Source organism: Nerophis ophidion, linkage group LG05 (genome assembly GCF_033978795.1).
Source record: "Nerophis ophidion isolate RoL-2023_Sa linkage group LG05, RoL_Noph_v1.0, whole genome shotgun sequence".
In the NCBI taxonomy this organism is placed as follows: Eukaryota; Metazoa; Chordata; class Actinopteri; order Syngnathiformes; family Syngnathidae; genus Nerophis; species Nerophis ophidion.
In genome coordinates this window covers 10,489,864-10,506,771 of record NC_084615.1, presented here as the reverse complement: position 1 = coordinate 10,506,771, position 16,908 = coordinate 10,489,864, and the positions used below count along the sequence as shown (strand labels likewise).

General features: G+C 42.1%; 1 protein-coding gene across 1 annotated transcript; it reads right to left on the bottom strand.

Moving 5' to 3' along the window:
- Nucleotides 1–12,547: 12,547 nt before the first annotated feature.
- Nucleotides 12,548–14,369, bottom strand: mid1ip1l (MID1 interacting protein 1, like). Its single transcript, XM_061899950.1, is given in 3 exon segments — nucleotides 12,548–13,331; nucleotides 13,333–13,605; nucleotides 13,745–14,369. Coding segments are annotated over 2 exon segments (537 nt in total). The 5' UTR covers nucleotides 13,549–13,605; nucleotides 13,745–14,369; the 3' UTR covers nucleotides 12,548–13,010.
- Between the last annotated feature and the right edge of the window lie 2,539 nt (nucleotides 14,370–16,908).

Genomic DNA, 16,908 nt, shown 5'->3' with positions numbered 1-16,908 from the left:
TTGTAGTACACTTGTAGTACACTTGTAAAACACTTGTAAAACACTTGTAACACACTTGTAATACACTTGTAATACACTTGTAATACACTTGTAGTACACTCGTAATACATTTGCAACACACTTGTAATACACTTGTAACACACTTGTAATACACTTGTAATACACTTGTAGTACACTTGTAATACACTCGTAATACACTTGTAGTACACTTGTAATACACTTGTAATACACTTGTAGTACACTTGTAATACACTTGTAATACACTTGTAGTACACTTGTAATACACTTGTAATACACTTGTAATACACTCGTAATACACTTGTAGTACACTTGTTATACACTTGTAATACACTTGTAGTACACTTGTAGTACACTTGTAATACACTTGTAGTACACTTGTAATACACTCGTAATACACTTGTAATACACTCGTAATACACTTGTAGTACACTTGTAATACACTTGTAATACACTTGTTGTACACTTGTAATACACTCGTAATACACTTGTAATACACTTGTAGTACACTTGTAATACACTTGTAGTACACTTGTAGTACACTTGTAATACACTTGTAGTACACTTGTAATACACTCGTAATACACTCGTAATACACTTGTAGTACACTTGTAATACACTTGTAGTACACTTGTAAAACACTTGTAGTACACTTGTAATACACTTGTAGTACACTTGTAAAACACTTGTAGTACACTTGTAATATACTTGTAATACACTTGTAATACACTTGTAATACACTTATAGTACACTTGTAATACACTTGTAATGCACTTGTAGTACACTTGTAAAACACTTGTAATACACTTTTAGTACACTTGTGAAACACTTGTAATACACTTGTAGTACACTTGTAATACACTTGTAGTACACTTGTAATACACTTGTAAAACACTTGTAGTACACTTGTAATATACTTGTAATACACTTGTAGTACACTTGTAATACACTTGTAGTACACTTGTAATATACTTGTAATACACTTGTAATACACTTGTAATACACTTGTAGTACACTTGTAATACACTTGTAATAAACTTGTTATACACTTGTAATACTCTCGTAATACACTTGTGGTACACTTGTGGTACACTTGTAATACACTTGTAGTACACTCGTAATACACTTGCAACACACTTGTAGTACACTTGTAACACACTTGTAATACACTTGTTATACACTTGTAATACACTTGTAGTACACTTGTAATACACTCGTAATACACTTGTAACACACTTGTAATACACTTGTAGTACACTTGTAATACACTTGTAATATACTTGTAATACACTTGTAATACACTTGTAATACACTTGTAGTACACTTGTAATACACTTGTAATACACTTGTAATACACTTGTAGTACACTTGTAATACACTTGTAATACACTTGTAGTACACTTGTAATACACTTGTAATACACTTGTAATACACTCGTAATACACTTGTAGTACACTTGTTATACACTTGTAATACACTTGTAGTACACTTGTAGTACACTTGTAATACACTTGTAGTACACTTGTAATACACTCGTAATACACTTGTAATACACTCGTAATACACTTGTAGTACACTTGTAATACACTTGTAATACACTTGTAGTACACTTGTAATACACTCGTAATACACTTGTAATACACTTGTAGTACACTTGTAATACACTTGTAGTACACTTGTAGTACACTTGTAATACACTTGTAGTACACTTGTAATACACTCGTAATACACTCGTAATACACTTGTAGTACACTTGTAATACACTTGTAGTACACTTGTAAAACACTTGTAGTACACTTGTAATACACTTGTAGTACACTTGTAAAACACTTGTAGTACACTTGTAATATACTTGTAATACACTTGTAATACACTTGTAATACACTTATAGTACACTTGTAATACACTTGTAATACACTTGTAGTACACTTGTAAAACACTTGTAATACACTTTTAGTACACTTGTGAAACACTTGTAATACACTTGTAGTACACTTGTAATACACTTGTAGTACACTTGTAATACACTTGTAATACACTTGTAGTACACTTGTAATATACTTGTAATACACTTGTAGTACACTTGTAATACACTTGTAGTACACTTGTAATATACTTGTAATACACTTGTAATACACTTGTAATACACTTGTAGTACACTTGTAATACACTTGTAATAAACTTGTTATACACTTGTAATACTCTCGTAATACACTTGTGGTACACTTGTGGTACACTTGTAATACACTTGTAGTACACTCGTAATACACTTGCAACACACTTGTAGTACACTTGTAACACACTTGTAATACACTTGTTATACACTTGTAATACACTTGTAGTACACTTGTAATACACTCGTAATACACTTGTAACACACTTGTAATACACTTGTAGTACACTTGTAATACACTTGTAATATACTTGTAATACACTTGTAATACACTTGTAATACACTTGTAGTACACTTGTAATACACTTGTAATACACTTGTAATACACTTGTAGTACACTTGTAATACACTTGTAATACACTTGTAGTACACTTGTAATACACTTGTAATACACTTGTAATACACTCGTAATACACTTGTAGTACACTTGTTATACACTTGTAATACACTTGTAGTACACTTGTAGTACACTTGTAATACACTTGTAGTACACTTGTAATACACTCGTAATACACTTGTAATACACTCGTAATACACTTGTAGTACACTTGTAATACACTTGTAATACACTTGTAGTACACTTGTAATACACTCGTAATACACTTGTAATACACTTGTAGTACACTTGTAATACACTTGTAGTACACTTGTAGTACACTTGTAATACACTTGTAGTACACTTGTAATACACTCGTAATACACTCGTAATACACTTGTAGTACACTTGTAATACACTTGTAGTACACTTGTAAAACACTTGTAGTACACTTGTAATACACTTGTAGTACACTTGTAAAACACTTGTAGTACACTTGTAATATACTTGTAATACACTTGTAATACACTTGTAATACACTTATAGTACACTTGTAATACACTTGTAATACACTTGTAGTACACTTGTAAAACACTTGTAATACACTTTTAGTACACTTGTGAAACACTTGTAATACACTTGTAGTACACTTGTAATACACTTGTAGTACACTTGTAATACACTTGTAATACACTTGTAGTACACTTGTAATATACTTGTAATACACTTGTAGTACACTTGTAATACACTTGTAGTACACTTGTAATATACTTGTAATACACTTGTAATACACTTGTAATACACTTGTAGTACACTTGTAATACACTTGTAATAAACTTGTTATACACTTGTAATACTCTCGTAATACACTTGTGGTACACTTGTGGTACACTTGTAATACACTTGTAGTACACTCGTAATACACTTGCAACACACTTGTAGTACACTTGTAACACACTTGTAATACACTTGTTATACACTTGTAATACACTTGTAGTACACTTGTAATACACTCGTAATACACTTGTAACACACTTGTAATACACTTGTAGTACACTTGTAATACACTTGTAATATACTTGTAATACACTTGTAATACACTTGTAATACACTTGTAGTACACTTGTAATACACTTGTAATACACTTGTAATACACTTGTAGTACACTTGTAATACACTTGTAATACACTTGTAATACACTTTTAGTACACTTGTAGTACACTTGTAGTACACTTGTAGTACACTTGTAGTACACTTGTAAAACACTTGTAAAACACTTGTAACACACTTGTAATACACTTGTAGTACACTTGTAGTACACTTGTAAAACACTTGTAACACACTTGTAATACACTTGTAGTACACTTGTAAAACACTTGTAATACACTTGTAATACACTTGTAATACACTTGTAGTACACTTGTAAAACACTTGTAATACACTTGTAATACACTTGTAGTACACTTGTAAAACACTTGTAACACACTTGTAATACACTTATAGTACACTTGTAAAACACTTGTAATACATTTGTAAAACACTTGTAATACACTTGTAAAACACTTGTAATACACTTGTAATACACTTGTAGTACACTCGTAATACATTTGCAACACACTTGTAATACACTTGTAACACACTTGTAATACACTTGTAATACACTTGTATAAAACTTGTAATACACTCGTAATACACTTGTAGTACACTTGTAATACACTTGTAATACACTTGTAGTACACTTTTAGTACACTTGTAAAACACTTGTAATACACTTGTAGTACACTTGTAATACACTTGTAGTACACTTGTAATACACTTGTAATACACTTGTAGTACACTTGTAATACACTTGTGGTACACTTGTAATACACTTGTAGTACACTCGTAATACACTTGCAACACACTTGTAGTACACTTGTAACACACTTGTAATACACTTGTTATACACTTGTAATACACTTGTAGTACACTTGTAATACACTCGTAATACACTTGTAACACACTTGTAATACACTTGTAGTACACTTGTAATACACTTGTAATATACTTGTAATACACTTGTAATACACTTGTAATACACTTGTAGTACACTTGTAATACACTTGTAATACACTTGTAAAACACTTGTAATACACTTGTAATACACTTGTAGTACACTCGTAATACATTTGCAACACACTTGTAATACACTTGTAACACACTTGTAATACACTTGTAATACACTTGTATAAAACTTGTAATACACTCGTAATACACTTGTAGTACACTTGTAATACACTTGTAATACACTTGTAGTACACTTGTAATACACTTGTAATACACTTGTAGTACACTTGTAATACACTTGTAATACACTTGTAATACACTCGTAATACACTTGTAGTACACTTGTTATACACTTGTAATACACTTGTAGTACACTTGTAGTACACTTGTAATACACTTGTAGTACACTTGTAATACACTCGTAATACACTTGTAATACACTCGTAATACACTTGTAGTACACTTGTAATACACTTGTAATACACTTGTAGTACACTTGTAATACACTCGTAATACACTTGTAATACACTTGTAATACACTTGTAACACACTTGTAATACACTTGTAATACACTTGTATAAAACTTGTAATACACTCGTAATACACTTGTAGTACACTTGTAATACACTTGTAATACACTTGTAGTACACTTTTAGTACACTTGTAAAACACTTGTAATACACTTGTAGTACACTTGTAATACACTTGTAGTACACTTGTAATACACTTGTAATACACTTGTAGTACACTTGTAATACACTTGTGGTACACTTGTGGTACACTTGTAATACACTTGTAGTACACTCGTAATACACTTGCAACACACTTGTAGTACACTTGTAACACACTTGTAATACACTTGTTATACACTTGTAATACACTTGTAGTACACTTGTAATACACTCGTAATACACTTGTAACACACTTGTAATACACTTGTAGTACACTTGTAATACACTTGTAATATACTTGTAATACACTTGTAATACACTTGTAATACACTTGTAGTACACTTGTAATACACTTGTAATACACTTGTAAAACACTTGTAATACACTTGTAATACACTTGTAGTACACTCGTAATACATTTGCAACACACTTGTAATACACTTGTAACACACTTGTAATACACTTGTAATACACTTGTATAAAACTTGTAATACACTCGTAATACACTTGTAGTACACTTGTAATACACTTGTAATACACTTGTAGTACACTTGTAATACACTTGTAATACACTTGTAGTACACTTGTAATATACTTGTAATACACTTGTAATACACTCGTAATACACTTTAGTACACTTGTTATACACTTGTAATACACTTGTAGTACACTTGTAGTACACTTGTAATACACTTGTAGTACACTTGTAATACACTCGTAATACACTTGTAATACACTCGTAATACACTTGTAGTACACTTGTAATACACTTGTAATACACTTGTAGTACACTTGTAATACACTCGTAATACACTTGTAATACACTCGTAATACACTTGTAATACACTTGTAATACACTCGTAATACACTTGTAGTACACTTGTAATATACTTGTAATACACTTGTAATACACTTGTAGTACACTTGTAGTACACTTGTAATACACTTGTAATACACTTGTAGTACACTTGTAAAACACTTGTAATACACTTGTAATACACTTGCAACACACTTGTAGTACACTTGTAGTACACTTGTAACACACTTGTAATACACTTGTGATACACTTGTAATACACTTGTAGTACACTTGTAATACACTCGTAATACACTTGTAATACACTCGTAGTACACTTGTAGTACACTTGTAGTACACTTGTAAAACACTTGTAATACACTTGTAATACACTTGCAACACACTTGTAGTACACTTGTAGTACACTTGTAACACACTTGTAATACACTTGTTATACACTTGTAATACACTTGTAGTACACTTGTAATACACTTGTAATACACTCGTAATACACTTGTAATACACTCGTAGTACACTTGTAGTACACTTGTAATACACTTGTAGTACACTTGTAATACACTTGTAGTACACTTGTAATACACTTGTAATACACTCGTAATACACTTGTAACACACTTGTAATACACTTGTAATACACTTGTAGTACACTTGTAATACACTTGTAGTACACTCGTAATACACTTGCAACACACTTGTAGTACACTTGTAATACACTTGTAGTACACTCGTAATACACTTGTAACACACTTGTAATACACTTGTAGTACACTTGTAATACACTTGTAATACACTTGTAACACACTTGTAATAAACTTGTTATACACTTGTAATACACTCGTAATACACTTGTAATAAACTTGTTATACACTTGTAACACACTTGTAATACACTTGTAGTACACTTTTAATACACTTGTAGTACACTCGTAATACACTTGTAATACACTTGTAACACACTTGTAATAAACGTGTTATACACTTGTAAAACACTTGTAATACACTCCTCCACCACTTGTGGCACTAATGACAATCTCAAACAAACAGAAGTCTGCAGCTAAAATGAAAAATGTTCAAGCGCAACAATTAGGATGGAAGTGTGGAAGCTATATTTCCACTAGCACTTAAATTGTATTAGCAGTTTATTTAAAAAAGAACAGTTTGAATGTACTTATTTTAGCACGAGGTAAATGTATGTACATGTATTTCTTTAGGAGTGCTTTCTTCTGTTGATGAAATAGTAACCTTTGGGAGCAACACATGCTTTCATATTATTTGACAAACTGTAAGTAAGTTGGATATAACTATTGAATTAGGAGTAAGATTATTTTTACAAAACATGATGATTTCCATGTTTAATGACTTTGTTCTCAAATATGTCTCTTATGAATACAGAAAAAGGCCTAAATGGTCTCCTGAGTTGTAAGAAAGTGTTTCTACTCTTTTCATGACATGTTTTTAATGATTTATTTGCATGTTCTGTTGATTGTTTTGATCTGGAATGAATACAATCCAAGGAGAAGTACATGGCAATAAGAAAGGTGAGCACTATCCATGACATGTTGTCACTACATTTACTTGTTGGATTGATGTTAGTCTCCTTTAACTCAGATGTACTTGTTGTGATTGATGTTAGTCTCCTTTAACTCAGATGTACTTGTTGTGATTGATGTTAGTCTCCTTTAACTCAGTTGTACTTGTTGGATTGATGTTAGTCTCCTTTAACTCCGCCAGCTGTCACTCCTCGGCTTCACCCACTTTACCCTGAAAAGGGGCTCCACTCACCATTCTGTCCTTTGTGAGCTCCAGCAGAGAGAAACCAGGCAAGTTGCCCAGCATGAGGAGGTCAGCGAGGACGCAGACCACATGTCCTCACTTCTTGGCCTTTTGCCCACTGGTCAAGCTCTTGTCATGAGCAAGTGTACTACACCACTGTTGCTACAGCGAGTGGGGATGAGCAAGTGTACTACACCACTGTTGCTACAGCGAGTGGAGATGAGCAAGTGTATTACACCACTGTCGCTACAGCGAGTGGGGATGAGCAAGTGTACTACACCACTGTTGCTACAGCGAGTGGAGATGAGCAAGTGTATTACACCACTGTCGCTACAGCGAGTGGGGATGAGCAAGTGTACTACACCACTGTTGCTACAGCGAGTGGGGATGAGCAAGTGTACGACACCACTGTTGCTACAGCGAGTGGGGATGAGCAAGTGTACTACACCACTGTTGCTACAGCGAGTGGGGATGAGCAAGTGTACTACACCACTGTTGCTACAGCGAGTGGGGATGAGCAAGTGTACGACACCACTGTTGCTACAGCGAGTGGGGATGAGCAAGTGTACTACACCACTGTTGCTACAGCGAGTGGGGATGAGCAAGTGTACTACACCACTGTTGCTACAGCGAGTGGGGATGAGCAAGTGTACGACACCACTGTTGCTACAGCGAGTGGGGATGAGCAAGTGTACTACACCACTGTTGCTACAGCTAGTGGAGATGAGCAAGTGTATTACACCACTGTCGCTACAGCGAGTGGGGATGAGCAAGTGTACTACACCACTGTTGCTACAGCAAGTGGGGATGAGCAAGTGTACTACACCACTGTTGCTACAGCAAGTGGGGATGAGCAAGTGTACTACACCACTGTTGCTACAGCGAGTGGGGATGAGCAAGTGTACTACACCACTGTTGCTACAGCGAGTGGGGATGAGCAAGTGTACTACACCACTGTTGCTACAGCAAGTGGGGATGAGCAAGTGTACTACACCACTGTTGCTACAGCGAGTGGGGATGAGCAAGTGTACGACACCACTGTTGCTACAGCGAGTGGGGATGAGCAAGTGTACTACACCACTGTTGCTACAGCGAGTGGGGATGAGCAAGTGTACGACACCACTGTTGCTACAGCGAGTGGGGATGAGCAAGTGTACTACACCACTGTTGCTACAGCGAGTGGGGATGAGCAAGTGTACTACACCACTGTTGCTACAGCGAGTGGGGATGAGCAAGTGTACGACACCACTGTTGCTACAGCGAGTGGGGATGAGCAAGTGTACTACACCACTTCAGTGTCTGCTGTTGTCAGGACTCAGCCACTCAGCACATCATTGACAATCTTCCAGAAATGCCTTTTGGAGCTTTTAAAGGTGGCCTCCACATTGAGGTTATTTCTAATCCAAATGTAAGGCATCAGGAGTTATCTTGATATGTGGCACACTTGACTTTTTATGACGTCTGCTGGATGAAGGCTGCAAAATAGTTGATGTATTAATGCTTGCCTCTGCACTCGGACACTAGATGAAAGGATCACAAGTCTACTTTGACATGAAGAAATAAGTGTTGAAGGGGATGAAGACAAGTAAGCAGCTTGAATGCAGGAACACACCGAGCAGGAACACACCGAGCTGGAACACACAGAGCTGTAACACACCGAGCAGGAACACACCGAGCAGGAACACACAAAACTGGAACACACCGAGCTGGAACACACCGAGCAGGAACACACCGAGCAGGAAAACACCGAGTAGGAACACACCGAGCAGGAACACACCGAGCAGGAACACACCAAGCAGGAACACACCGAGCTGGAACACACAGAGCAGGAACGCACAGAGCTGGAACTTTTGAAGAAGCAATCTAGCAGGGCAGCTGTACCTAATAAAGAGGTCATTTGAAGACGGTGTTGGACAACTACAACTCAATCAACTCTGACTAGCAACAAAACATGAACATTCTCTCATTCCATGCAAGTTTGTAAAGTAGATGGTTGGATGGTGAGAGACTTCCTTCTTTGCTCTCTAAATCCCTGATCAGCCTGCTCACAAAACTGCTATACCTGCCCCATGTAGCATGACCCCATGTAGCATGACCTCATGTAGCATGACCCCATGTAGCATGACCTCATGTAGCATGACCCCATGTAGCATGACCTCATGTAGCATGACCCCATGTAGCATGACCCCATGTAGCATGACCTCATGTAGCATGACCCCATGTAGCATGACCCCATGTAGCATGACCCCATGTAGCATGACCTCATGTAGCATGACCCCATGTAGCATGACCCCATGTAGCATGACCCCATGTAGCATGACCTCATGTAGCATGACCTCATGTAGCATGACCCCATGTAGCATGACCCCATGTAGCATGACCTCATGTAGCATGACCTCATGTAGCATGACCCCATGTAGTATGACCTCATGTAGCATGACCCCATGTAGCATGAACTCATGTAGCATGACCTCATGTAGCATGACCTCATGTAGCATGACCCCATGTAGCATGACCTCATGTAGCATGACCCCATGTAGCATGACCCCATGTAGCATGACATGTAGCATGACCCCCAAAGTTTTAGGACGTGACTGCAAGGGTGATGTGTGGTGCAACATGGGCTGCTAGGACCCCCAAAGATTTAGGACGTGACCGCAAGGGTGATGTGTGGTGCAACATGGGCTGCTAGGGCCCCCAAAGTTTTAGGACGTGACCGCAAAGGTGATGTGTGGTGCAACATGGGCTGCTAGGGCCCCCAAAGTTTTAGGACGTGACCGCAAGGGTGATGTGTGGTGCAACATGGGCTGCTAGGGCCTCCAAAGATTTAGGACGTGACCGCAAGGGTGATGTGTGGTGCAACATGGGCTGCTAGGGCCCCCAAAGATTTAGCGCGTGACCGCAAGGGTGATGTGTGGTGCAACATGGGCTGCTAGGGCCCCCAAAGTTTTAGGACGTGACCGCAAGGGTGATGTGTGGTGCAACATGGGCTGCTAGGGCCTCCAAAGATTTAGGACGTGACCGCAAGGGTGATGTGTGGTGCAACATGGGCTGCTAGGGCCCCCAAAGATTTAGCACGTGACCGCAAGGGTGATGTGTGGTGCAACATGGGCTGCTAGGGCCCCCAAAGATTTAGGAAGTGACCGCAAGTGTGATGTGTGGTGCAACATGGGCTGCTAGGGCCCCCAAAGATTTAGGACGTGACCGCAAGGGTGATGTGTGGTGCAACATGGGCTGCTAGGGCCCCCAAAGATTTAGCACGTGACCGCAAGGGTGATGTGTGGTGCAACATGGGCTGCTAGGGCCCCCAAAGATTTAGGACGTGACCGCAAGGGTGATGTGTGGTGCAACATGGGCTGCTAGGGCCCCCAAAGTTTTAGGACGTGACCGCAAGGGTGATGTGTGGTGCAACATGGGCTGCTAGGGCCCCCAAAGATTTAGGACGTGACCGCAAGGGGGATGTGTGGTGCAACATGGGCTGCTAGGGCCCCCAATGTTTTAGGACGTGACCGCAAGGGTGATGTGTGGTGCAACAAGGGATGCTAGGGCCCCCAAAGTTTTAGGACGTGACCGCAAGGGTGATGTGTGGTGCAACATGGGCTGCTAGGGCCCCCAAAGATTTAGGACGTCACCGCAAGGGTGATGTGTGGTTCAACATGGGCCGCTAGGGCCCCCAAAGATTTAGGACGTGACCGTAAGGGTGATGTGTGGTGCAACAAGGGATGCTAGGGCCCCCAAAGATTTAGGACGTGACCGCAAGGGTGATGTGTGGTGCAACATGGGCTGCTAGGGCCCCCAAAGTTTTAGGACGTGACCGCAAGGGTGATGTGTGGTGCAACATGGGCTGCTAGGGCCCCCAAAGATTTAGGACGTGACCGCAAGGGGGATGTGTGGTGCAACATGGGCTGCTAGGGCCCCCAATGTTTTAGGACGTGACCGCAAGGGTGATGTGTGGTGCAACAAGGGATGCCAGGGCCCCCAAAGTTTTAGGACGTGACCGCAAGGGTGATGTGTGGTGCAACATGGGCTGCTAGGGCCCCCAAAGATTTAGGACGTGACCGCAAGGGTGATGTGTGGTTCAACATGGGCCGCTAGGGCCCCCAAAGATTTAGGACGTGACCGTAAGGGTGATGTGTGGTGCAACAAGGGATGCTAGGGCCCCCAAAGATTTAGGACGTGACCGCAAGGGTGATGTGTGGTGCAACATGGGCTGCTAGGGCTCACAAAAATTTCGGACGTGACCGCAAGGGTGATGTGTGGTGCAACATGGGCGGCTAGGGCCCCCAAAGGTTTAGGACGTGACCGCAAGGGTGATGTGTGGTTCAACATGGGCTGCTAGGGCCCCCAAAGATTTAGGACGGGACCGCAAGTGTGATGTGTGGTGCAACATGGGCGGCTAGGGCCCCCAAAGATTTAGGACGTGACCGCAAGTGTGATGTGTGGTGCAACATGGGCTGCTAGGGCCCCCAAAGATTTAGGACGTGACCGCAAGTGTGATGTGTGGTGCAACATGGGCTGCTAGGGCCCCCAAAGATTTAGAACGTGACCGCAAGGGTGATGTGTGGTGCAACATGGGCTGCTAGGGCCCCCAAAGCTGCTCTCATATTCCAGTTCTTTTGCAACGTCAACAGCCACTAAAAAGATGGGATACGACAAGAAAATATAGCTTGGACCTCTGACCCCGAGCTTGTGTTACAAATAGACACAGGGACCAGAAAGACAAGCCAAAATCAAAAAAAGTTATCAATTTTTTTTTATTTGTACTTTTCGCAGAATCTAAAATCAGAGGAGAAATAAGAGCTTGTTGAAGCAGTTAGACAACGGGAATCAAACAGGAGGATGAGTCAAGGCACGCCATGTTCCAGTAATCCTAAAAGCCCTTTTAAGCTGACTTGAAAATAAGCACAAAGCAACAAAGAGGAGGGACAGAATAACCAGCATTCAATTTCTCCTACAGTCGGAACTTTTATTCCCGCTCTGGTCAACCAATCCACGGTCCAATTGTGCTGTGCTTCCTGTGGGACAGTTAAACCTCCACCCAAGCATCGAAGTGTCCCGCTCAGCCAGGACGTGCTTCTGCGAGGCGTCACCGGTTTCTGCGGGGCGGGGAGGCTGGAGCGCTGATGCTCCGGAAGGGAAAGACAAGGGGGACCCCCGTCCCATCAAGTCCCGAGGGAGGAGTGCAAGGCTGGCGTTTGTTTACCTCATGAAGTTTCCACCTCCAATCTCTCGCTTGTATCTGTTGGTGAGGTGGTCCGCCTGCACGGTGAGCTTGGACAGCACCCCGAAGAGTCCTCGCAGGTGGAAGTGGAACTGGTGCTCCAGGTCGGTGTTGTCGGCCAGGGTGGGCGGCTCCCTGGTGACGGGCTGCTGCTCCTCCTGCTTGACGGCCATCTCCAGGAAGCTGGCGCCGCTGCTCATCTCCCACTTGAGTAGACCCCACTCCATGTCGTTCTTGATGGACTTGAGCAGGAGGTAGTGCTCGTACATGTCCCTCTGCTGCGGGCTGCGGGCTGCACGCCTCCTCCTCCTCCTCCTCCTCGCTGCTGCTGCTGCTGGTGTTGTTGTTGTTGTTGGGCTCCACCCGGTCCGCCGCCTGCTCCTCCAGGGGCATGTCTCGCAGCAGGCTGGGCACCATGATGGTCTCGTCCATGTTGTTGGCAGCCGCGATGAAGCGGTGCATGACGTTGATGAGGGAGTGCTTGTTGCTGGCCGGGTCGCTGCTGATCTGCATCATGGCTGACGGCTTTGAGGCTTTGCTTGGTTACTGGCTGGCAGGTGGTGGGGGTTAAGGCTGCAAAACAAGGACAGGAATCAAACAAAAGGTCAAAGCTCGACTAACAAGCATGAATGTATCATTTTTATTGTGTAGCATGCATGACCTTGACTTCCTGCATCAAACACCATCCACATGGATCCAAAACACAACTTACCTAAGGTTCCTTGGCGACCTGCTGAAATGCTCCAGGGAGGGCTGGTCGGGGCATCCAAGAGGGAGATTTGCGGGGAAAGCCTGTCACCGCCGCCGTGAAGGAAAGTGGGAATTTCCTCGCCGGAGCAGCAGCCTGAATGCTGCTTTATAGCCGCTGCCGGCGAGCTCCGCCCATACGCCCGTTTCCAACAAGTCCATTGGCCGGCAAGCAGGAAGAGGGCGGGGCTTGAAAGCGTCTGATCCCATTTGAGCCAATCACGATCTCGCTTCAAAAGCTCTTTCATGCGCGCAATTAGCCGTTAGCTTCTTCTACTACTTTGTCAAAGCCGTTACTAAAAAAACCCCCAAAGGCAAAGCCAGCGTGAACAAACACAATCCTTCAACGATAAAGACAACAAAGCGCTAAGAGCACTGCTGTGTAGTTTGAAAGGTGTGCGTCATTAGCGCCACCCGGTGGTCGACAAACTTCACATCAAAGCCTCTTAGTGTCGGTTTTTTTGTGGAAGTAACTGTCGAGTTACTTTTTTAAATAATAATGAAAAACACCATGTCAGGAAACGCCCGTAAAAAGAAGTCAAACTTACCAGGAAATGTGCTTAAAATGTTGGCGACGGTTTGAGAAGTCAAACTTACCAGGAAATGTGCTTGAAATGTTGGCGACGGTTTGGTTCAGTGATGCGTTCAGGGCCCGCCGGCTATGTGGCGTTCAAAACAAGCATAGGTGACTTAACACCGCGAGGTGGTCATCAACGTCGTTGTCTCACTTGTTAATGCGCATATTGCAACAATATGTGCACACTTGCATTGTGTTTTTGCTAGATAAAAAACAGTTAAATGAGTATAGGACGATGCAGATCGCCCATGACTTCCTCATTTTCTGATAAAGAAGTAATGTGTAAACATTACATTATCAATAATGAGCCAGCTTGTTACGGCAACTGTTATGTTTGATTATTCATTAGATATTAAAGGTATTGGTGTTTTCCGTCCTTAAAAAGATACAGTGAATGCATCTTTCAATGTTATGGTTTAAAGCACAAGACAGTCCCAATCCCATTATTCTTCAAAGTGTTTGTTATCATGTGACCCTTTGACCTAGCGCTCTTGTTCTCTTGCACTTTCTGAAGAGCAGTCTGCAATTTCCAGAGAGTATTGGGTATCGGACTGTCTTATTGTGGCGGTCCGTTCCCTGTATGATCAGTGTCAGAGCTTGGTCCGCATTGCCGGCAGTAAGTCGAACACATTTCCAGTGAGGGTTGGACTCCGCCAAGGCTGTCCTTTGTCACCGATTCTGTTCATAACTTTTATGGACAGAATTTCTAGGCGCAGTCAAGGCGTTGAGGGGTTCCGGTTTGGTAACCGCAGGATTAGGTCTCTGCTTTTTGCAGATGATGTGGTCCTGATGGCTTCATCTGACCGGGATCTTCAGCTCTCGCTGGATCGGTTCGCAGCCGAGTGAGAAGCGACCGGAATGAGAATCAGCACCTCCAAGTCCGAGTCCGTGGTTCTCGCCCGGAAAAGGGTGGAATGCCATCTCCGTGTTGGGGAGGAGACCCTGCCCCAAGTGGAGGAGTTCAAATACCTAGGAGTCTTGTTCACGAGTGAGGGAAGAGTGGATCGTGAGATCGACAGGCGGATCGGTGCGGCGTCTTCAGTAATGCGGACGTTGTACCGATCTGTTGTAGTGAAGAAGGAGCTGAGCCGGAAGGCAAAGCTCTCAATTTACCGGTCGATCTACGTTCCCATCCTCACTTATGGTCATGTGCTTTGGGTCATGACCGAAAGGCTAAGATCACGGGTACAAGCGGCCGAAATGAGTTTCCTCCGCCGTGTGGCGGGGCTCTCCCTTAGAGATAGGGTGAGAAGCTCTGCCATCCGGGAGGAACTCAAAGTAAAGCCGCTGCTCCTCCACATCGAGAGGAGCCAGATGAGGGGGTTCGGGCATCTGGTCAGGATGCCACCCGAATGCCTCCCTAGGGAGGTGTTTAGGGCACGTCCAACCGGTAGGAGGCCACGGGGAAGACCCAGAACACGTTGGGAAGACTATGTCTCCCGGCTGGCCTGGGAACGCCTCGGGATTCCCCAGGAAGAGCTAGACGAAGTGGCTGGGGAGAGGGAAGTCTGGGTTTCCCTGCTTAGGCTGTTGCCCCCGCGACCCGACCTCGGATAAGCGGAAGATGATGGATGGATGGATGATGGATGGATGGTTTAAAGCACAAGACAGTCCCAATCCCATTATTTTTCAAAGTGTTTGTTATCATGTGACCCTTTGACCTAGCGCTCTTGTTCTCTTGCACTTCCTGAAGAGCAGTCTGCAATTTCCTTCAAAAGCGCACTAAAACAAACACCTCCGGGCAACTCCAACCCCAGACTAACACCCTCCCACCTCCCCGGATTGTAAATAATCAAATTGTTGTTATGCTGAGCTCACTATGTTGCCGGCTGGCTGTACATATCCTACTAAGTCACACCTACACTCTTTCAATGTCCGTTTCTCACAAGATGCCATTGTTGATGACTGCTGTGCTGATATCAACCAAACCCTCCGCCCGGTTGTAAATAATTCAATGTACATACTCTGATGATGAACGTGTGTGATGACTGTAATATGCTGAGATTAATTATATTTGTACCAAGTTGAAAAACTTATTGGGGTGTTACCATTTAGTGGTCAATCGTACGGAATATGTACTGTACTGTGCAATCTACTAATACAAGTTTCAATTAATCAATGTCCTCTTCCAACTCTTTGATCATATTGTCAACGATGGAACTTGGGTGACACTTGCTAGAACTCGGGCTGTCAAAATGATTCTTTAAAACAAATCAGAGTGATCACAGGCTTGCATGATCTTAAGAAAAGACCCCAATATTTGTACATAAATGCAATTTTATCGTCATTCAGGAACGTTTTTCTTGAATACGTGACATTGCTTTTGAAGAATGTGAACTTCTTCCGGCCTTTATTTTGAAGTAGAATGTGTCAAGTCTCCCCACTCATTTTTGTACCGACGTATGCATTCATCTGATCACTAACCCTATTATAGAGAGCTTGTTGGGTCAAAAAAATGATTATCCATCCATCCATCTTCTTCCGCTTATCCGAGGTTGGGTCGCGGGGGCAGCAGCCTAAGCAGGGAAGCCCAGACTTCCCTCTCCCCAGCC